This window comes from Selaginella moellendorffii, unplaced genomic scaffold, assembly GCF_000143415.4.
Source record: "Selaginella moellendorffii unplaced genomic scaffold, v1.0 SELMOscaffold_18, whole genome shotgun sequence".
Classification (NCBI taxonomy): Eukaryota; Viridiplantae; Streptophyta; class Lycopodiopsida; order Selaginellales; family Selaginellaceae; genus Selaginella; species Selaginella moellendorffii.
The window spans coordinates 1,476,851-1,496,825 of NW_003314279.1; the positions used below are offsets into that span (position 1 = coordinate 1,476,851).

General features: G+C 48.0%; 8 protein-coding genes across 13 annotated transcripts; 4 read left to right on the top strand and 4 right to left on the bottom strand.

Annotated features, from left to right (window-relative positions):
• Positions 1-398: 398 nt before the first annotated feature.
• LOC9650199 (receptor kinase-like protein Xa21) lies at positions 399-1,685 on the top strand. The gene has a single exon (XM_002971886.1). The coding sequence runs from the start codon at positions 399-401 to the stop codon at positions 1,683-1,685; it is 1,287 nt and encodes a 428-aa protein (XP_002971932.1).
• An 84-nt stretch (positions 1,686-1,769) lies between these two features.
• Positions 1,770-4,544, bottom strand: LOC9640521. Of its 6 annotated transcripts, none has more exons than XM_024677085.1 (15): positions 4,107-4,544; positions 3,887-4,024; positions 3,771-3,821; positions 3,592-3,714; positions 3,468-3,539; positions 3,291-3,409; positions 3,142-3,243; positions 2,838-3,074; positions 2,726-2,792; positions 2,617-2,670; positions 2,478-2,567; positions 2,362-2,397; positions 2,187-2,309; positions 1,998-2,127; positions 1,770-1,935 (listed from the first exon to the last, which is right to left on the bottom strand). In XM_024677085.1, exons 1-14 carry the CDS (start codon positions 4,197-4,199, stop codon positions 2,116-2,118), a joined length of 1,317 nt encoding a protein of 438 aa, XP_024532853.1. In that variant the 5' UTR covers positions 4,200-4,544; the 3' UTR covers positions 1,770-1,935; positions 1,998-2,115. The 6 variants fall into 6 exon arrangements, with proteins under 6 accessions (XP_024532853.1, XP_024532852.1, XP_024532851.1 ...); XM_024677084.1 differs by having other exon boundaries at positions 1,770-1,880; positions 1,927-1,935; positions 1,998-2,309; XM_024677086.1 differs by having other exon boundaries at positions 1,882-1,935; positions 1,998-2,309; positions 2,838-2,906; positions 2,958-3,074; positions 4,107-4,543.
• A 212-nt stretch (positions 4,545-4,756) lies between these two features.
• On the top strand, positions 4,757-5,913 carry LOC9650200. The gene is made up of 4 exons (XM_002971887.2): positions 4,757-5,056; positions 5,122-5,224; positions 5,303-5,470; positions 5,534-5,913. Exons 1-4 carry the CDS (start codon positions 4,800-4,802, stop codon positions 5,684-5,686), a joined length of 681 nt encoding a protein of 226 aa, XP_002971933.1. The 5' UTR covers positions 4,757-4,799; the 3' UTR covers positions 5,687-5,913.
• On the bottom strand, positions 5,464-6,724 carry LOC112347002. The gene is made up of 6 exons (XM_024677089.1): positions 6,584-6,724; positions 6,463-6,534; positions 6,202-6,405; positions 5,908-6,150; positions 5,717-5,858; positions 5,464-5,663 (listed from the first exon to the last, which is right to left on the bottom strand). The coding sequence occupies exons 1-5, from the start codon at positions 6,719-6,721 to the stop codon at positions 5,718-5,720; spliced, it is 798 nt and encodes a 265-aa protein (XP_024532857.1). The 5' UTR covers positions 6,722-6,724; the 3' UTR covers positions 5,464-5,663; position 5,717.
• A 7,783-nt stretch (positions 6,725-14,507) lies between these two features.
• Positions 14,508-15,452, bottom strand: LOC9640579 (dual specificity protein phosphatase 1B). The gene is made up of 4 exons (XM_024676744.1): positions 15,034-15,452; positions 14,915-14,967; positions 14,795-14,859; positions 14,508-14,741 (listed from the first exon to the last, which is right to left on the bottom strand). The coding sequence occupies exons 1-4, from the start codon at positions 15,450-15,452 to the stop codon at positions 14,634-14,636; spliced, it is 645 nt and encodes a 214-aa protein (XP_024532512.1). The 3' UTR covers positions 14,508-14,633.
• Positions 15,453-15,504: 52 nt separating this feature from the next.
• Positions 15,505-16,499, top strand: LOC9650201 (60S ribosomal protein L17). Its single transcript, XM_024676840.1, has 6 exons — positions 15,505-15,618; positions 15,671-15,711; positions 15,781-16,011; positions 16,057-16,159; positions 16,220-16,281; positions 16,353-16,499. The coding sequence occupies exons 1-6, from the start codon at positions 15,579-15,581 to the stop codon at positions 16,422-16,424; spliced, it is 549 nt and encodes a 182-aa protein (XP_024532608.1). The 5' UTR covers positions 15,505-15,578; the 3' UTR covers positions 16,425-16,499.
• Positions 16,470-17,807, bottom strand: LOC112346889 (pentatricopeptide repeat-containing protein At4g02750-like). The gene has a single exon (XM_024676745.1). It carries the CDS (start codon positions 17,805-17,807, stop codon positions 16,470-16,472), a length of 1,338 nt encoding a protein of 445 aa, XP_024532513.1.
• A 697-nt stretch (positions 17,808-18,504) lies between these two features.
• LOC9640580 (pentatricopeptide repeat-containing protein At4g02750) lies at positions 18,505-19,713 on the top strand. Its single transcript, XM_002971890.2, has one exon. The coding sequence runs from the start codon at positions 18,505-18,507 to the stop codon at positions 19,711-19,713; it is 1,209 nt and encodes a 402-aa protein (XP_002971936.2).
• The last annotated feature ends 262 nt before the right edge of the window (positions 19,714-19,975 follow it).

A 19,975-nucleotide genomic window follows, 5' to 3' on the forward strand; every position in this document is an offset into this window, starting at 1 on the left:
TACGTATCTCTCAGATGAGATCCACTCGAGCAGGGATTATTTTAATTGTCCACAGTGACCGAGAGTGGAAGTGGCAGCAGCTATACGCCTAGAGATTGGCATCTCTCCCTCCATCCGTATAGACGATGATGATAGCTTGCCAGCCAAGAACCTGCGCTGCTGCCATTTATCCTGGAACGAAAGCAAAAGCGAAAGCTTAGTTTTTCCAGATAAGCAAAGCAAAGCATCGCACAGAAGCGCGCAGGGGATAGTGTAGCACTGAAGATGAAGGCGATGGCGAGAGAAAGGAGAGAGAGACGAAGAGAGCGATAGCTAAGAAGCCAGGGAAAGGGAGAATATATAAGAGAGTGTGACTTACATCGCTCGTAGAGGTAAGGCTGGTTCCTCCCTCCATCGCCATGCTCCTCCAAGTTCTCTTCTTCGCTTGCTTCCTTCTCTCCGGCGATGCTCTCCCGATCGCCAGTAGCGCCAGGGCCACCTCCACTGCTGCTGTGGATATCGAGGCCTTGAAGGAGCTCAAGGCCGCCATCGATCCTGCCACCATCGCCCCGAGCTCCTGCCTCGCGTCCTGGGATTTCTCGCACGACCCCTGTGCGTCCATCTCCACCAGCTTCTTCGTCTGTGGCTTCCGCTGCAGCAATGGAGCTCACCCAATGCGCATCACGGAGATCACCCTCGACAACGTCGGCTACGCTGGGAGCTTGTCTCCATATCTTGGCAACTTATCCTCGTTGCAGGTCCTCGACGTCTCTGGCAATGCATTCCACGGCTCCATCCCGGAGTCGCTCAGCAATCTCCGGTCCCTGCTCAAGCTGGAGCTCTCCCAAAACTCCATCTCCGGATGGATCCCGCAGTCTCTTGGAAGGCTCGATAAACTCGAGTACTTGTCACTGGCTAGCAACGCCATCGAAGGACTGCTGCCTGCTTCGCTAAACCGGTTGCACAGTCTGGAGAGGCTCGCGGTTTCCAACAACAGGCTGAGCGGTCCCATACCGCTCATGACTGCGATGTCCAGTCTCCTGTACTTCGACGGGAGTACCAACCGGTTCTCTGGCTGGGCGCAGTCGGAGCTACCTCTCTCCTTGATGGTGATCTCGCTTCGAAACAACCAGCTCCAAGGCAGACTCCCAGGGTCTCTCACCAAGTTGGAGCAGCTCGAAGTCCTGGACCTCAGTCACAACGATCTCAGGGGCCCTGTTCCAGCTTCACTCTTCACCTTGCCTTCTCTCCAGCAGCTCAACCTCGCGTACAATCAGTTCGTATCCGTGCTCGCGACGCCGGGCTTGGCAGAATGGGAACAGGTAGCGGACAGCAGCCAGCTGATCGAGATCGACCTGAGCTTCAACAAGTTCCAGGGACGTCTTCCAGTTTTCTTTGTCCAGATGAAGCGGCTCACGGCTCTGTCCCTCGGGCATAACCAGTTCAGCGGGCTCATTCCCATAGAGTACGCGCTCAAAGCTGTCCGGATGCTCATCGGTGCGGAACCACTGATGCGTCTCTACTTGGAATCCAACTTCCTCGCCGGGGAGCTCCCTTCACCATTTCTCAGCATCGTGCCAGGGGAGGTTTCCGGTAGCTTTGTGGGGAACTGCCTTCAAAGGTGTCCCGCGGAGCTATTCTTCTGCCAAGGTGGACAGCAAAGGTCTCCTGCTGAATGCAGCAAATTCTTCGAATCAGCACCGTGATCAACTGAAATGAACAAGAAGCTCCTACTTACTTGTAGTTTATTCACATCAATATCCATTTTGTAGAGTCGTTTTCAGCGCAGAAGCCTGCCATAATTCATACACCAGACGGCATGCAGACCGATGCCATGCCAGAGTCAAGGAATACCAGCTGTCGGTAATAGAGAGCATTCATAAACCAAAACCAAAAACCACCTGCGTGCGAATGAATAATCCATTTAAGTTGTACAAAAAAGCTTACTTGTCTTGCCTTCAAACACCAGACAAACGACCAAGGTAGTGAGCACGACACAAGCAAAGAACCTGGCATACCTGAAAAAAATAGCTCGAGCTTCCGTCCCCGCAAAAAACTTTGTCCTAAAACACAAGCAAACCTGTGCTAGCAATTTAAAAAATAGCACTTTTGTGCTCCAAAGAATGGATGCAGACCTCATGGCTTATTCTGGAGAAGCACCAGTAATGAAAAAAAAAAATCTTCTAACCTACTTCCCGCAAGCGAACCTGTTCGCCATCCCCAAAATAAGTTCTATGCTTGTAAGGATCCCGCCAGCACTCGTCTTCTTTGACAGCATTCCGCCACCGTTGGGAAAAAATATTGAGCTCGGCGAAGGAACGCTTGCGAACCTGTCCAAAACCGTTCTGCATCATCACTTTTAAAATGGAACCAGGAACTCACCTCTGATCTTGCATCGGTTCCAGACCCCAGGCTTGCCTGCAATGTATATTTGATGTTAAAGAACTTGCGAAATACACAGGACGATTCTCATAGAATAGCACATTTGACTTGCTTACCTTACTCTTTGCTGGACCGCCTAAAGAAGGAATGCCTCTGTGAACAATGTACTCGCTGTCGATTACTCCAACGCTCTTGGACCGGTCTCCCTGCCGTAAACGTAGCTGTGAAGCATTGTAAGGAGGGACAGAAGTATACCTTTACACAATAACCAAGCTTGAAGTCCATTCCCCATCCGTGAACCAAGTCGTTCTGAAAAGACGTAGGTTAAGAACCTGAAGCTTATATGTATTAGAGACACACAGACCTGGATGAGGTGCCAGACACATTTCCATGCATCTCGTGTAAAAACAGGGGCCATGCCTTCGACCCAGCTGAAAGGAAAAATTCAGGAAGAGAATGAAGAGCTTTTTGCATACCCTGTACATGGTGGATCTGTGCTGTTCTCAAAACACAATGTCCCAGTCCCTTTGGGCTTTAAACTCCTCCTACAAAAGCGAAGGAAATATTTGAGCCACCAAAGCATTATATATACGTACCTGTGTACCCTGTATCTCTTGCTGCGAATTGTTATACGATGGTGGACTTCCGACGCGTTGGGCTCTAGAGCAGGCTGTGAAATTTCTAGACGCTCGTACTTCATAATGGCCAAATATCTATAGACCAGAGAAGAGAAAACAAGAAACCAAATAAGTTAGCAGAAGACGTGACTCAGGCGCTCACCTATCAACATGAAAATTTTCGACACCGAGATCTTCGTCCCAGACAAAAATGTACTCATACGGATCAACAATATCAGGGTGTAAAAAGCGCTTAGCGAACCACCTGTAGGCAGCCCGTCAAATTGACTCTAGGGCTCTATCGATACGTACCACTTTGTTTGATTTATTGCTACAACATGGATGGCACGACTACTCCAAGGTAACTCGTTCCACTTGTCCACGACACCGTCATAGTGAAACAGCATGATTGTGAAGTTGTGAGCGAGAAACTGCAAAGTTACACGGGGTCAGGACAACATCAGGAAAACGCAATGGATCAACAACAACCTTCTGGACAATTCGGTCCACATAACGCTTCTGCTTTATGCCAGCCGCTACAGCGAGTAGCCCGTTGGGAACCTAAGAAAAGCTTGGCTATTGTTTGATCTCGGTCAATAACAGCACACACTACCTTCTTCCTGGAAACTCTTCCCAGCGGCTGGACCTCGAAGTTCGATGTTTGCTGGACAATTCCTCTCGGTAGTAAATCCTTTCCACTGCGCGGCCGATCCTCGCATGTTTCGAACAGTTCGGCCTGCCAAGCCAAGGATCAGAACATCCACAAGAGACACTCTAAAAGAATAAAAAAACCTGAATTTGAGGCTGTCCTATGACACCGACTCTTCTCCATTTCCAAAAGCTCTGCGAAACAAACAACCATAGCAAAAGAAAACTTGGAGAAAGAAGAAGAGATAGGAAGAACATACCCTTGGAAATGGATCGACGATAAAGTTGCTGAAGATAAAGAGGGTGAACACGAGGAACGATAGCACCAAGAAAATGGACTTGGTTCTACACAATCGAAGGCGTGATTTCCCACACTCATGCTGCATCTTCACGTCGGCCTAGCAACAAAGGCGTCACGTTAGATCGATCGACATTTCGTGTAGCAAGAAAAGAAGGGAAAAAGAAAGCAGAAAACACTACCAAGTCCTCGAAATCTCTATGCTGCGATGAGTAATTCTTTTCCATCTGAGCCTTGGGCGTGCTGCGCAGCTTGCCACCGCCGCTCCCTTTCATGGAATCCGACCAGCATTCCCTAGCGCCGCTGCCACGCCCCTGCTCACGCTGCGATCGCGCACATTCCCTTGCTCCACCACTTCAAATTCGAGCTATCCGTTTGCTCGGCATTATCTGCCCTACATTCGCGGCCGCGAATTCCCCCAAGAAATCAGTGAATCCACCGATGCGCTGCTCGATCTAGCGCATCCCCACTCCCATTCTATTACCCTAATCTACGCGCATCGCCGGCTTTGCGACACCAAAACAAAGGCACTGGAGCTCTCCCGTCTTAAACGAAAACCATAACGAAAAGAACACAGAGCAAAGCGCCCACCCTAGAGTTTCCCCAACACCCCGCGGTCGGGCCAAGAAATGCCGGAGACTTATAAGCCGGGCGCACCGACCACTCTATAACCTCACACACGACGGGACCTTTTTCCTCCGCCGCGATAGAAACGTTTAGCGTTGTCAGCCGACCCGGTCTAAAAATCACCGTGAAAGTCGCTTTTACCTGACACAGCGGTGGGACACGTGGCGAGCGGCGGAAAATGTTGCTGACGGGATTCGAGCGCGAGACCTGGCTGGAAGCTGTCATCGCCGGGAAAGATTCTAGGGCTTATGGCGATGGCGATTATCATCCAGCTGCTCGGCATTACATCCGCGCTGGCGATCGTTGCCGTGTGCCAGTTCCCAATCCCCCGCCGGTACGATGGATTCGCTTTCGGCAGCTATGGCGGCGTCCAGGAGCCGATTCTGGTGGAGGCCTTCTTCGATCCGCTGTGCCCCGATAGCAAGGATTCGTGGCCGGCGATCAAGCAGGTTGCGGAGGAGTATGGCTCGGAAGTGAAATTTATTGTCCATCCCTTTGCGCTTCCGTAAGTAACACTCTTGGTCTCTTGGACGGCAGAGAGATTCTCGTTTGTCTTGTTTCCAAGCATAGGTACCACCACCAGTCGTTCCTTTCGGTGAGAGCGCTCCACATTGCGAATCATCTCAACGCGTCTCTCACGTACCCTTTGTTGGACTTGATCTTCGAGCACCAGGTTGGTTCTCTTATATTTATTTATTTTGTTCTTGTTCTTGATCTCTTTCGAATGTTTCGATGGTGACGAATTGATTAGGAAGAGTTTTCCAACGCGAACACTGGTGACAAAACAGCGTCGACGGTGATCGACGAGTTTTCCAGCCTGTTCGCGTCGCAGTTTGGCAGTGGCAACGAGGCGAAGAGCATTTTCAAGCAGGGATTCTATGACTCCTCCACTGATCAGGCGGGGCGCATCTCTTTCAAGGTAGACAAGAAGCTTTGATTGTCATGGCAAGAAAACTAAAGTCTTCGCGTACCTTTCACGCAGTATGGATGCTCGAGAGGCGTGACAGGCACACCGGTGTTTTTCGTCAATGGTGTTCCTCTCAGCAATGTAGATGCGAGCTGGGGAATCGACGAGTGGGCCAACATTCTCGATCCGCTGCTAGCAACTGGGCCTGGAATGAACGCATTTGGATGAACTAGCACGGTAAGATGTATTGAAGACTACCTTAGAAGATTGGCATATGGACTTCTCTATACTTTCCATTGGTCGAGCATATGGTTCCAGCCTTCTCAAGCTCGTATAGAAGATCCACAAGCTGCTTTTGATCGCAATCCGAGAAGAAGGCAGCAATCTCCAGAAGCGATGCCTGTAAAAAACGCTTGCTTATAGCCACGAATGTAAATCATTCTCGTTACCCCGTCTCTATCTCGAAGAAGATCCATGAGGCCTTGATCCAGTAACACCACCTTGCCTTGCGAAACTCTGAAGAACTCTTTCTTGATCTTCCGCGACTTTTGGAGCTCGGCCGACACAGCACGGAGTGTTTCGAGCTCGTTGGCGGAGTAGCCAGTCTCCGCAGCTGCCACCGCTCTTATATCGTCAAACGAGAAGCCGCGATCGAGCATAGTACTGCATAGCTGGAGCTGTTCTCTCGTCACCTGGAGAGAAAAAACTTGTGAGCGGCGGCACATCAAGAGCAAGAGATCTACCTTGGAGCAGGAACTTGAGATCTTATCGAGATAGACGCCTGTTCTAATCTGGCGAGTCCTTGGCAAATACTTGGACACCTCGTTTGCGGCACTGAGATTGAGATTGACTTCTTTGCACAGCGCTATCCAGTCTACTGGCTTTCCACCATCAATCGCTGCCACAAGGTGGTCCACGACAATCCCTCTGGGAGACTTGATTTTCTCCTGCGAGAAGGAAAACGAACAGCAGTCCTTTCTTGCCACGCAAAAATCTCTACTCACAGCGATAGCATCCAGCGAGAGGCCACCGAATTGCCAGAATTTCCAGACTTCCTCTGAGCTAACGGTGATCGCCTGTTAGCCGCATTATCAAATCCCTTCAAGAAATCCTTCCTACACCCACCTGTTGAGAGCTTCTTCGTGCCAAAGCGACGTTTACACTGCGAGCGCAAGCGCTGCCAATGCTTACTCCAGAGAATCTCCCCGCGCCGGACGGCCATGCCATTCTCCTGGCAATCATCGTCACGGCAGCTCGGATCATCCCCCACCCCAAAACCCTAGCTCATGGTTTTTCAAATATCAATCTTCTAGATCGACGGCGGAATGTTCACTGGAATCGACGGCTGAGATCGCTCCCTGGTAAACCTAACAGAATTTTCTGCTGGCATTCCTTCTTGCTATGGCGGCGGGCGGCGGGCCTCGGGCCGCGAGGGCGAGAGAGCAGCTGTAGAACAATTTAGGGCAGGGAGGTCCCATGAGAGGGCGCCGCGAGAATGCGTGAAACATGGTTCTAGGGCTGAAGAATGCCGCCGAAGAAGAAAGGGAAGAAAGGCAAGAAGGGAAAGAAGAAGAAGAAGGAGCCCAAGCACGACGCTGGCTGGCAAAAGGTATGGAAGCGATCTCCTTCCCTGGTAGAATCTCAGCTTTTGTTGCTTCGCCCAGGCTTTGATCAATGGGAAATGGGAGAGGCCTTTGGAAGCTCTTCCTGACCCTTTCCTCTGGCCGAGCTTTGGCGAGATCCGAGAGAAAATCCTCTTGAGTAGCCATCTGGTAAGAGCGAAAGCATCGGTGCTTGATCGGTCCAATCCAACTTCATCCCGCAGATAAGCATTTTGTGGAGCGGATCTATTCACGACGATTTCATCCTAGAGCTTCTCAAAGTTCCTCGGCCAAACCTGGTGAGCATTCTCCTTGTGATCTTGTCTTATAGATTGTGCTCAAAGCTAAGAGAATCGTTTTTTCACCAGCCAGACTACGCTTGAACTGAGGGGCACCAAATACTTAACAAGATTTGTCATGTCCCCTCCATCAGTGTGCCCGGTGCTGGAAACTCTCGACCTCGCTTGTTGTCCCATCCTAGAGTACGTGCTCATCGAGGTAATGAATGTCTCCTATCATTCATAGCTTTGGATCGATCAAACTTTAACTTTGAATCGATCAAACCTTCCGATCTCTTGGCAGTCGACGAGCCTGGAATCCGTGTCCTTCAAACGCTGCGTTTCTCTCAACAAAGCCCTCTTGAACGCCAAGAAGCTCAAGCAAATCGATCTCCACGAGACCGGTCAGCTGGACTGCTTGATGTTATGGAGTGATGCCATCGAAGAGCTTCACTTCTTCTGCAAGGAGATGACCCAGCTCGAGCTCTGCTGTCCAAAGCTCACAAGAGTGCAAAGACCATCGATCAAGGTACTCGATGGACGTTTCTTGTTCTTCATCTCTTTTCTCTTTTGTTCTTCGTTTTTTCAGGTAATACCACCCTTGTATCCTGTTCATCCGTCAGTTCTAGACATAGTTCGGGTTGACAACGCTCCCAGAGCGAAGGAGTACAGCCATCCTTTTGTGATAGAGGAGTACAAACCTTACGCGAGGAGCCCTTTCATACCTCAGGCGATTTTGCTGTGAGGCTTTTTTTTTTTTTTTGTTTTTTCTTCCTACTTCGTGTTGCTGTGGATAGAAAAAAAACCACTCTTGTTCATGCTTTGCTATTTCCATTTTCCATTTCATGCTATAGATGCCCGCACTGGGATCTTAGCCTCTTCATACCAATCCATCACTTCATCAAGGCTACTATCAGCCATCAGCAGCAGCAATCATACAGCATTCAGACGAGCGGATCACAACAACTAGCTGGGATCCACTTCCGTCGCAATGAGCCAGCATCTTTGAGTACCTTCCATCAACCGGCGGCTTCCAGCTAGCAGGGAGAGACCAGACAACATCTTTAGCAGCCAACATCCCTCTTCATCAACTCCAAACAATCAATGGCCGCCACTAGAAGCTAATAAATCAACTTTGAGGCTATCATCATCATCATCGTTCACTCATCCATCACGACTATTCATCAAAATATTCTTTTCCGCTTCCATCCATTCAGCCCATCACCATCTTCACTCATCACCGCAATTACCATTACCCGGCAACACATCCTCATCCATTTCACTTCCTGTGTGGTGTGCTAGACTTCCACTGGACGGGACGGGGGACAGATTGTGTGCACGAGCCACAGGATGGGCAGCAGATCAAGAAGATGGGCCGAGCACTCTTCCTCCACACCCTTCTTGGTTAAGTGTTTCAACAGCAATAACCATTGCAACTCTTTCATGGTTCACCTGGAAAGCTAAGTGGTACTGGTTTACATTTCAAGGTCCAAAAGTTTCACGGCTGCAAAGCTATAGTCCTTGCTTGATTGTCTTAAAATATCGTTAAACAAATTGAATGACGCAGGATAACAGTCCTGGTGCTGTGATCCGAGATTCAGGAGTATCTGTCAAGCGTCTCCACGGGCCATGCCTCGTTCATCCAAATCCAGTAAGAAATTCTTGATTTTTAGTAATAATATCTTGTCATACATCAAACGACGAGGACAGATTAGAATATTTTAGAATATTCTACATTTATCCATTTAGATTAATTTTGTGTATCCAAGGTTTAACTCTTTCCTGGAAGACGTTTTGTGGCACAATCCCTTAAGCCTGCATGGTTGCAAAGCCAAAAGTGAAAGTTTTCAGGGTGTGGTGATCCTTGCAATAGTTGCCTCAAAACGATTGAAGCAGAGAAAGAAAAGAGGTAAAAAGAAAAAACACCAAATACTCGTGTCCAGCCCCATGTGTCTATTGCACTCTTGGGAACGCAAATGGTAACTAAGCCGTTCCAGAGAGACGCTCTCACCTGCTTCATCTCAGCACTGGAGGGAAGCTTAAACTTTGTTTGTTGGAAGATGGTCTTAATGACGAGTTCCGGCCCTGTATTGTCCACAATCACTTCCTCTCGTGACAAGCCTGATATTGAAGTTTTCAGGGACATACCTGGAACTTTTGACACAAGATGCTTGTTATCTACAATAGTTGCCTTGGGACATTTGCCCGTGGCTGCAGCAGAAAGGGAAAAGAAATTAGCTCGTGAGTGCTGGGAACAGTAATGCAGTATCATCCTTTTGGGCATCATGGGCCTCATTGCTAGCACATGCAACATGGCATTGGGAGACTTCATATCGGTGTGCTCACAAGGTGACACCAAGGTGATTGAGGATGACCCAGTGGTATGGGAGATGAAGGAGCTAGATATCTACTTTTAGTAGAAATAATTTTAGTAAAACTAATAGAGCCATTTAATAAAACTATAAGTTGAAATAACATTACTATCATAGATTAGTAGTAACTTTGTTTCATGGTCAGTCTTGTTGCTATCCCATCATTCATAAGACCACAATAATCAATATGTATTAAAGTAGAGATTCTTGATCACATGATGTGAATATGAAAATTAAGATTATAATTCATTACAAATCATCTATTGGAGATAAGATATTTCGTCCTTGATAACTTTATTTGTGGACTCAACTTTGACTAACCTCAAAGCCATATTTTCATTGCCTTCAGTTTAGCCTAAAAAAAGTTCATAATAGAGCACAATGATGATTATTTGAACCAATATATTAATTTTTATAGTCTCCAACAAAAATCATGCCTAAGAAAGATCCATTAGTGCCATGTATATACTAGCTATTTACTATTTATAGTAATCTTAGAGGATGTAGTAATATAGTAATAACTTATGGTAACCACCAATATGCTACCATCAATTCAAAGTGTAACTTTAAATTGCTCATATGACTCACTCAAGACCTTAATTATAAACTTATACAAATAGTACATATCAAATTCCATCTAATGAGTCCAAGTGAAAGCCATATAATATGGTACAAGATGATATGAAATGGTATATCTTAGAATATTTGTGAAGCTATAGTTGAGATTAATCTTTTCATACCAAATGTAACACATGTAATGAATTATTAGGATAACCATAAAGTGAAATTTAACTGTTTAGGCATGACAAATTTAATATATATGGTTTTTACTATACCTTATAATGAGTTACAACCATAAAGCAGAATTTAACCCTTACACTCATGTATTAAAATTAATGCAAAATTTAAATTTCAAGGTCTTAAACCACTAAATGAAGGGATAGAATTAAATCCCTAAGTGTAAAATGAAGTATAAGATATAAATCTTTAAGTCCCAATACAGATTTAAAAGAAAAATAGTTGAAATAAAAGTTTAATAAGCATAATATGTTTAAACCAAAAGCTCTAACTTGAAAAGTTAAAAGTATAAGTGGAACTCCTGAAGAAACACTTGAGAAAGAAGCATAAAGCAATTAATAAATAAGTTTCAAGAAAAAGATTAAAAAAATGATTAAGTATTATAACATATAATAAATGTCATGAGATATGTTGAATCCAAAGATTTGATGGAATAATCTTGCATCATTAAAAAATCAAGTGTTAAACATATTTAAAGCAAATAGATATATACATAAAAGGTTTGGTAAGCCCTTATAGGATAGGATTTTAAATGGACTAATATGACAAAATATAATTATACCCATTTAATGATAATATAAACATTAGGAATATAAAACTAGAGTAAAAATAGATATGTAAATGGGATAATTTAGTGAAATATTTAAAAACCAACTCTAACTCATTTAAAAGATTAAATAATCAATACTCCCAATACTTATTTGATACCTTATATAGCTCATTAAAGCTTTGCTCTAACCATATATTTAAGATACCAAAGGTGGTAAAATATCAATTTAAAGTCCTTGACTATTGAAAGGAAAAAAAATAATCATTTTGAGTAATTAAGGGTATAGTCATAAAGGTTAATAAGACTTAGTGGATAGGTCTTTAGGCCTTGACATAGTGTTAATAGTGAATATTCCTCCATACTTTAGGGCATTATTGAGAAACATTGAAGGCATTTATGAAATGGATAGTTAACAGACATTATTTTTGGGTGTCTTAAGTGGGATTTAGATACAAGGAGCATTTAGACAAAATATAAAATCATTATAACTTTAAAACCACCTTTTGGGTGATCGTAAGTACCCTGAGTAAGGATTTAGTGAGTGATAGTTAAAGATATGGTTAAATGTTTAAAAAATCTTCATTATATGGTTTCACACTACAGAGAGAGAGTTTTTAGTGTGAGTGGAGTCATATTAAGGCTGGTGCAATTTTCCAATCAAAATTTCCCCCTTATTTCAAGGTTCTTAAATCTCAATGTCTTCTTCCCAATAAGTGTAAGAACTTATGATTTGGTGCAAAAATGAGCAAGCTCTTCATTTTTCTCTCTTGTTTCTCTACGCTGGAGTTTTCAAAGTTGAGTTGCTTGGAGTCCTAACATGCAAGCAACTTGTGTATCACAATTCAATATAGATTCTTTGACAACTGATTCTTTCAGCATATATTGGTTTGTTTCCTTATTGTGTGTGTTTTGCCCCTAACTTTTGTTTGATGTCTGTTGTTGCCATTTTCATGTCCATCTGAGTCTCATGAAAATTATTTTCCTCATCATAGGGCAAATTTCCATCTCTTAGAACTTATTTCCTGAGCATAAGTGAGTTCTCTTAGCCTAATTCATTTCTTTTGACTATCTTTATTGCGTCATCTCTGCATGAACACTTAGATTATCTCCTTGGCCATCATTTGAGCCAAATCGTAAGTAAATCAAGACGTGCTTTTTGCAAAGGAAGCCTTCATCCTCTCTTTGGGGCATCTTTCTCCTTTCATGCCAGATGTGGTTTCGATAGCTAGCAACCATTTAATTTTATTGCTGGTTGATAAACCAGCAATACAGTTAAACAGTATAAAAGTATATTTGGCAGTTCAAGTAGCATTAGAATAGATCTCCAACGTCACAGAGCAAACCATGGTTGCTACCTTCATCCAGGGACTAAAGTTGCTTTCAAAAGGAAGCACATTAAATGCCTTATTGCATTTGCCTATGTAGAGGATGTTAAGAAGGAGTTATTCTTCACCCTCAGTGTCTCTCAAGTTGCCCAAGCACCACCCAATCATCTCATGGAGCACACAGTCACAATAGCAGTTGCCAACTAACCCCAAAACCTGTCAAAGGACAAAATGGCACTCATACTTGAATCTGCAATCACACAATGACCTGCTCAAGTGCCAGCAGCAGCAACAGACTGCCATCTTGGAGGAGCTTAAGGCAATGTGGCTTCAATAACATCAAGTTATGTTGCGAGGCAAATATCCATTTGATTGCACAATGCTACTGCTTTCAACCTGAGTTTCGATCTCCTAGGACTCAACGTGTCCAACTCCACACTTCGGCTATCTCAAGATGGGTACCATTAGCAGCTCCAACAGCTCGCAATTGAGGCACCTCCATCCACAACCAAAGACATCAACACATCAACACTATCAATAAGGAAGCACTCACAGCTATAACTCAAGTTTAGAGGAAGTGAATGGCCCTAGACATCAATGGAGAGCACGACTCAATTGCTCCAAAAGGTCCAAGTCTAGTCATGGCATGCCTTCAAATTGGCATTTGCTGGATCACCTTTAGTTGAAGCTGATTCTTCTCAAAAATTCATAGAATCTTCTCCAGGTTTGACTCCCATGCCTTCATTGCCATCATGTCCTCTCCCAGATGACATTAGGCAATAGCTCCTATTCAGTTCAGTGCAACTTTCTCTTGCCAGATTGATCCCAGGCTTCGGACAGCAGTTGGAAACTATTGCTTGTTCAGGTCATCCTTTGATTCATGCTGGCCAGGAGATACATATCATGGATACCATAGCATCCCCAGGAGCTTTTGTGGCATCTATCACAGATGTTGTCACAGTTGAGGCACCTTGGACTCTAGATCTGGGAACAACAAGATCTCTTTGGCATTGGCTCCAGATCCAGGACAACACATCTATCATCCTCAAGACTTTTGCACATCATACAGTGATCCTGGCCACCAAGTGTCAATCACGGTTCAAAGGATCTCATCTCACATGGATGTCAAGCCTTTCCTCAAGGACTTGTAACTCTGGGACGCTCATGGCACCTTCAAGCAAATGCTGAGATGTGGAATGATGTGAATCAGTGACAACATCAGCAATGCAGAGCTCTACAATATCCATGGCCATCGTTTGATGGGGGGGAAGGTTCTTGCTCCAAGATCAGAGATTCTTAATCCAACATCCACAATTCCTCCTCCTACTCCACCACCAGTACCTGCTCCTTCAGTTATTGTTCCAACTCCAGCTCAACCTCGCACTGTTTTTCCAGCGGAGTTAGCGTCTTCCCTGAGCTCCCATCACTTGACAAATGGAGGTATTCAGCATCCATGCTTTTGATATATCCAGCATTGCTCCAGTTCTATACTGCTAACAGTCAACGCAAGATTCAACCAAGATTCTCGAGATTTACAAAATGCCCAAGGTGGCAGAACTCGACTGGATGGCTTTACCATGGCTCTTCCTTTAGTCAGAGAAGCAGCCAAGCAGCTGTTCATCACTTATCACCAATCTCAACAACACTCTGAGCTCAGCCATGCAGAAAAAGGTGGCAACTTATTAACACCAGTGCCAACTTCCTTTGAGGGCTCAGCTTCCTCACAAGACTCAGCAATATCCAGCGAGATCCAGCTCTGCAGTTTCCCGAGGCGAATGCCCACCAACATCAACCAGGCCCGGAAACTTCGACAGATCCATTCCCGGCCTACTCCAGGACTTCGACCTCCTGGACTCATCACATCAGGCTCAAGCATCTACCTTCACCGCCATCTTTGAGTGGCGAGGCTTCTCTTTTCTCTTTTCAGTTTTTTTTTTTTTTTCCCCTTTCTTCTCTTGATTTCACTCTTTTTCTCTTCCATTCCAGGACATACTTCCTCATGACAACAAGTTCCAGCTTGGGCTTTAGTCACGAGGTGGCGTCAACTCTGATCGTATGGGAGCTCATTCATTCCTCACTTCACTTCATTCCATTCACATCCTTCTCCATTCATATCACATCAGACTCACACAAATCACCCAAGAAGTTCTCAGTGGATGTTTAAGTACACCTTTAGCTCGAAAGCAACTCGCCATAGCTCGCAAGATCGCCAATCTGGACGGAAGAACAAAAGCACAAGGAGCACGAATCGTTACGTACAGATCGTCTTGGCTGTGTTGCCGGCATCAGTTCTACCAGAGTCGGGCATCTTCCTCTTCTTCCCTCCACATACACAGCCAGCGTTTTCGAAAATTTGGAGCTGGATAGGCGAGAAAAAAAGGAGTTAGATTCATGGAATGCAAAGTCACAAACCTGTAGCATGAAGTTGTCATTCGGAGAGACTTGGGGGCTACATTCCCGGAGAGATGCTAATGCCTCTGCCATAATAAAAGAGAAAACATAATAAATAGATATCTCTGGTCACAAGCATACCATCTCGTAGCAAATTCTCCTTTTGCATCAAGTATGCTGTGATCACCGCTGCACTGCAATGAAAAAACACTATAAGCATCAAGAGCACAAGAAAAAGAGAACAGAGTTTGGATCCAAACCTCCGAGAGATTCCAGCGCCACAATGCACCAGGACGATCCCATCCTCCCTCCCCTTCTCAACAAAATCCAGGCACTCTCCCAAGCAAGCGAGCAAGTCCTCCTCCATAGTGTCCTCCAAAAGAAAAACCTTTCTCACTGGCTTTGCCACCGCCGCGTCCTTGCATTTCGCCAGGAGCTCCCGAGCGACGTTCCGGAAGGCCTCGTCGTCGGGCTTGGGCTTGGAGGAATCGAGAAGTGCCTGCTGGAGCTTGCTCAACTTCGGATGATTGCGATTTCTCCGTCTCTCCTTCTTGAGAAGGCGAATGTCGCGCACCTTTTCGAGCGACAAGATGTGCGTCACCCCGCGCTTCTCTCCACACAAGAACATCTCCGCGTCCTCGGCGCTGCCGATGTAGAGGCCATCGCGCACCTTCTTCATTCACCCTAGAAATCAAATAAGGAGGGTTCTTATATGAAAAGGGGGGAGAAGCTAGTGGCCGTCCGATCTTTAAACCCCCACGAACAAAATCCTCGAGCCCTAACCCTAGCCCTAGCAGCGGCCGCCATGGTAGCCTACTCGAGGGAGCCGGAGAATGCAGTGAAGGGTGAGTGAAATTCGCAAGCGCTCTCGTTGACCTCAGCTTGGATTGATCGCAGCTTGCAAGGCGAGAGGCTCCGATCTCCGGGTCCACTTCAAGGTGTGTGTGATTGATTGATCGATCCTTGTGTTCTTGGGCTGAAAGATCTGGGCTTTCTTCGTGTCGCAGAACACCCGCGAGACCGCGCAGGCCATCAAGAAGCTCGAGCTCAGCAAGGCCAAGCGCTATCTGGAGGATGTGATCGCCCACAAGCAGGCGATTCCATTCCGGCGCTTCTGCGGAGGAGTGGGGCGCACTGCCCAGGCGAAATCCCGTCACTCCAATGGCCAGGGGCGCTGGCCAGTGAAGTCCGCGCGATTCCTCCTGGCGCTGCTAAAGAATGCTGAGAGCAACGCTGAGGTAAAAATCCCATCTTTCTTCAGTGAATCAAGGTGATTCTTTCAGGTGAAAGGCTTGGACGCGGATACCCTGTATGTCTCGCACATCCAAGTCAACCAGGCACAGAAGCAGCGCCGGAGGACTTACCGAGCTCATGGCCGGATCAATCGTAAGTGGTGAATTCTATTCCTCTTTGGCTTAGAGGCTTACATCGTTTTGTGCTTGGCAGCTTACATGTCCTCTCCTTGCCACATCGAAGTGATCCTCTCAGAGCACATCGCTCCAGTCAAGGTGACACTACTCGAAACCTCTCGAGCTTTTCTTCGTAGCGTTCTAACTTTTGGTGTGTGGAACCATGGCAGGCTGAGCCGGAAGCCAAGCCCAGGAAGCCAAAGAAAGGCCCGGCTCGTTTGAGGAGCGGCCCATCGACGTAAAAGTCTTGTTTTTGTAGACCCGATATTTCCCGGATCTTGATTCAATCAACTTGGAAGTAAAGTTTTCGTATCGCTCATCCTCGGATATCGTTGAGACTTGGTGAAGGATCCATCGGTGTAGAGGCTGGAGAGCAGCACGTAGGCCTGGGTCGCGCCATCGCCGCAGCTCAGGAGCTTCCTGGCAGCGCTCTCGCCATGGCGAAGGCTCTCGTGTCCCCGACTAGCGCCTAGCAGCGACGTCCACTCCAAGATATCTGGAACAAAAGGCATGCTCGCGATGAGATCTCTGGCTTGATCCAGGTACCCGGCTCGTCCCAGGAGATCCACCATGCAGCAGTAGTGCTGCTTGCCTGGTTGGAGCCCGTGATCCAAGCCCATGGACACGAAATGCGATCGCCCATCGTAGAGCTTCCCCTTTCTGCTACAAGCGACGAGGATCGAGAGGTAGCACGTCTCGTCGGGCGATTCCAGCGCGCCCATCTCGTAGAACACGGCGCACGCCTCGGCGAAGTGCTCGCCGCCCTGGGCCGAATAGGCCCCCAGCATCGCGCTCCAGGAGATGATCCCGCGCTCCGGCATCGTAGCAAAGAGCAGCGCCGCGCGGTCCAGGCGCCCGCTCTGGGCAAATGCGGTGATCATCGCGTTTCTTGTCACGGTGTCGCGCTCCGGCATGCAGTGGAAGGTTTCCTCCGCGCAGTCGATTCGCCGGCACTGTGCATATGCGACTAGCATCGTGCTCCATGACACAACATCGCGCTGTGGCATAGAATCGAAGATGTTCTGGCTAAGCTCCAGATGGCCGTTCTGGGCATATGCTGCAAGCATGGCATTCCAGGTCACTAGATTTTGCTGGGGCATTTTTTCGAATGCGATCTTGGCCTGCTCTACATGCCCGGCATGGGAGTACGCAGTGAGCATTGCCGTGGAGGAGACGAGATCTATCAGCGGCATTCTCGAGAAGGTACGCTTCGCCTCCTCCAGATCCCCAGTCTGGGCATATCCCGAAAGGATGCAGTTAAACGACACGAGATCGCGCTGCGGCATCGCGTTGAAGATCTGCCTCGATTCTGCAATGCGCCCGCGCTGAGCGTAGGCGGCCAGCATCGCAGTAAATGCAACGAGGTTTCGCTCCGGCATCTGATCGAACAAGCTCCTGGCCTGCTCGAGCTCGCCTTGGCGGGCGAGTCCTGCCAGCATCGCCGTGAAAGACACCACATTCCTCTCGGGCATTTCGGAGAAGACTCTCTTCGCTTCCTCCAGCCGGCCTGCTTGGGCATTTGCGGAGAGGATCGCAGTCCAAGACACAAGATTTCTCTCTGGCATGCGATCGAAGAAAGATTTGGCTTGCTCGAATTTTCCCTGCTGGGCGAATCCAGCGACCATGGCCGTCCAGGACACGACATGGCGCTGCGGTACTTGCTCAAACAATCTCTCAGCCTTATGCAGATGCCCACTTTGGGCATATGCTGCAAGCATAGCATTCCACGAAACCATGCTCCGTTCGGGCATCCCTTCGAAGATCTCCTCGGCTCTCTCAAGGCTCTTGCTTTGCGTGTAGGCACTGAGCATTGCATTCCAAGCAACGAGATTGTGCGCGGGCATGCAATCGAAGAGCGACCTCACTTGCTCCTGGCTCCTGTTGTGGGCATAGGCTTGCATCATGAGAACCCACGAGAAGAGATCTCTGGAGGAGCCCAGTGCGTCGAAGACATCGCGCGCGCGGTTGGAGCTGCCGCAATTGCCATACATCTCGATCAGCTTGTTGTGGACGAAGGCATCGTCCGGAGCGATGGTGGGCTGCAGCTGGGAGTGGATTCGCTCCGCCATAGCCAGCGTCTTGCACGAGTAGATGAGCTCGAGGCATTGCTTGCTCATTAGATCGATCGCTGGGCATTATGGGCGCTCTCTTCCAAAGCAATGCTAGATATGAAGCTCTCGTTTGGGAATGGAGCGCGAGGCACTGGCACGGATCATACGCTCTTGTGGCGAATCCAGGAATTTGATCCAGGGGAGGCTGGTTCACGCGCGCATTCTCGAGCAGCAGCTCCTGGATCGCTACCTCGAGAATCTGCTCGTCCAGATGTATGGGAAGTGTGGCAGCCTGGGTGATGCGCGGGCGGTGTTCGAGCAAATCCACGCTCCAAATGCGTTCTCGTGGAGCATCATCATGACTGCGTACGCGCAGAGTGGCGATGTTGGGCAGGCGAAGGAGATCTTCGACCGGATGCCCGATCGCGGCGTTGTTGCCTGGACTTCGCTACTATCAGCAAATGCCCGTAATGGGCATATGGAAGAAGTTAAAGCTATCTTCGCGAGAATGCCAGAGCACAGCTTAGTCGCATGGAATGGAATGATCGCAGCGTTTGGACAGAATATCCAACTTGGAAGAGCGAAAGAATGTTTTGATCGGATGCCTGGAAGGAACGCCTCGTCCTGGAACGCAATCGTCTCGGTATTTGCCCTTCACGGGCAAATCTCCATAGCGCAGCAAGCCTTCGAGCGGATGCCGGAGAGGAACTCCATGGCCTGGAACCCGATCATCCACGCGCTAAATCTACAGGGCGATGTTTTTACCGCAAGGATGGTCTTCGAGAGCCTCCCGGAGTGCTGCAAAGTCTCCTCCTCGACGATGATCTCGGGCTATGCGCAGGCCGGGCATCTCGACCAGGCCAAAGCTCTCTTTGACTCTTTGCCACACCCGGACGAGTACGCTTGCTCCTCGATGCTCCAGGCCTTCGCCAAGGCCGGGGACGTCCTCGGCGCCAGGGAGACCTTCGACAAGATGCCAGAGCGCTGCCGCGACACTCCCTCCTGGAACGCGATGCTGGGGGCGTATGCGCAAAACGGGCTTGGCGAGCGGGCGCTGGAGCTCTTCGCAGCAATGATCCACGACGGGATCGCTCCCAACGAGATGACCTTCTCGACAGTGCTGCATTCTTGCAGCCATCTCGGAAGGTGGCGAGAGGCGATTGCATACTTCCGCTCGCTGAGCGAAGATCACGGACTGGTGCCCGATGTGGAGCTCTACTCGAGCATGATTGACGTCCTGGGCCGGAACGGGAGGATTTGCGAGGCCGAGGAGCTTCTGGCGAGCATGCCCTTTGCTCCAAACCAGGCCGCCTTTGCGTCGCTGCTCGCGGCTTGCCGGCTCTACCAGGACTCGGGGCGGGGATCGCTCGTCGCGGGGAAGTTTGCTCGCCACCTTTGCGAGCAGCCGGCAGTGGAATCCATCGCCGCGGAGCCGTACGTCCAGCTTGCCAACATTTACAGGGGCATGAACGCTCCCTGATCATTCACTGTTCTTGGAGGATCAGCGCATGAGCTTCGTATGCATTGCTTGCAAACTTGCCAAAAGTGGTGCGTGCGTTTGCTCCACTCCGCCGTGATCATTTGACAGTGCGGGCGATCGACCGAACCTCTCCAGAGGGATCCGACCACGCATTGCTTGCAAACTTATCAAGATACGAAGGGGGATCTTTAAATTATCTCTGTCTCGCCGCAAGGATGCACTCCTGACAAAAAGGCGCCTCCCGGTGTCAAACTTGGAGCGC

What these genes read in the sequence shown, in the direction of transcription:
- LOC9640580 (XM_002971890.2), top strand. Translation starts at nt 18,505, where the DNA reads ATGTATGGGAAGTGTGGCAGCCTGGGTGATGCGCGGGCGGTGTTCGAG.
- LOC9650201 (XM_024676840.1), top strand. Translation starts at nt 15,579, where the DNA reads ATGGTAGCCTACTCGAGGGAGCCGGAGAATGCAGTGAAGG. An exon ending in GCCGGAGAATGCAGTGAAGG is followed by an intron (nt 15,619 to 15,670) that starts GTGAGTGAAATT and finishes GATTGATCGCAG; the next exon opens with CTTGCAAGGCGAGAGGCTCC. An exon ending in ATCTCCGGGTCCACTTCAAG is followed by an intron (nt 15,712 to 15,780) that starts GTGTGTGTGATT and finishes TTCGTGTCGCAG; the next exon opens with AACACCCGCGAGACCGCGCA.
- LOC9650199 (XM_002971886.1), top strand. Translation starts at nt 399, where the DNA reads ATGCTCCTCCAAGTTCTCTTCTTCGCTTGCTTCCTTCTCTCCGGCGAT.
- LOC112347002 (XM_024677089.1), bottom strand. Translation starts at nt 6,721, where the DNA reads ATGATCCGAGCTGCCGTGACGATGATTGCCAGGAGAATGGCATGGCCG. An exon ending in TCTCGCTGGATGCTATCGCT is followed by an intron (nt 6,406 to 6,462) that starts GTGAGTAGAGAT and finishes TCCTTCTCGCAG; the next exon opens with GAGAAAATCAAGTCTCCCAG. An exon ending in TTCTTCGAGATAGAGACGGG is followed by an intron (nt 5,859 to 5,907) that starts GTAACGAGAATG and finishes CGTTTTTTACAG; the next exon opens with GCATCGCTTCTGGAGATTGC.
- LOC9640521 (XM_024677084.1), bottom strand. Translation starts at nt 4,199, where the DNA reads ATGAAAGGGAGCGGCGGTGGCAAGCTGCGCAGCACGCCCAAGGCTCAG. An exon ending in ATAGAGATTTCGAGGACTTG is followed by an intron (nt 4,025 to 4,106) that starts GTAGTGTTTTCT and finishes CTTTGTTGCTAG; the next exon opens with GCCGACGTGAAGATGCAGCA. An exon ending in TCGTCGATCCATTTCCAAGG is followed by an intron (nt 3,822 to 3,886) that starts GTATGTTCTTCC and finishes TTTGTTTCGCAG; the next exon opens with AGCTTTTGGAAATGGAGAAG.
- LOC9640579 (XM_024676744.1), bottom strand. Translation starts at nt 15,452, where the DNA reads ATGAAGAAGGTGCGCGATGGCCTCTACATCGGCAGCGCCGAGGACGCG. An exon ending in GGCGCTGGAATCTCTCGGAG is followed by an intron (nt 14,968 to 15,033) that starts GTTTGGATCCAA and finishes TTTTCATTGCAG; the next exon opens with TGCAGCGGTGATCACAGCAT. An exon ending in ATGACAACTTCATGCTACAG is followed by an intron (nt 14,742 to 14,794) that starts GTTTGTGACTTT and finishes TCGCCTATCCAG; the next exon opens with CTCCAAATTTTCGAAAACGC.
- LOC112346889 (XM_024676745.1), bottom strand. Translation starts at nt 17,807, where the DNA reads ATGGTCGCTGGATTCGCCCAGCAGGGAAAATTCGAGCAAGCCAAATCT.
- LOC9650200 (XM_002971887.2), top strand. Translation starts at nt 4,800, where the DNA reads ATGGCGATGGCGATTATCATCCAGCTGCTCGGCATTACATCCGCGCTG. An exon ending in GTCCATCCCTTTGCGCTTCC is followed by an intron (nt 5,057 to 5,121) that starts GTAAGTAACACT and finishes TTCCAAGCATAG; the next exon opens with GTACCACCACCAGTCGTTCC. An exon ending in ACTTGATCTTCGAGCACCAG is followed by an intron (nt 5,225 to 5,302) that starts GTTGGTTCTCTT and finishes CGAATTGATTAG; the next exon opens with GAAGAGTTTTCCAACGCGAA.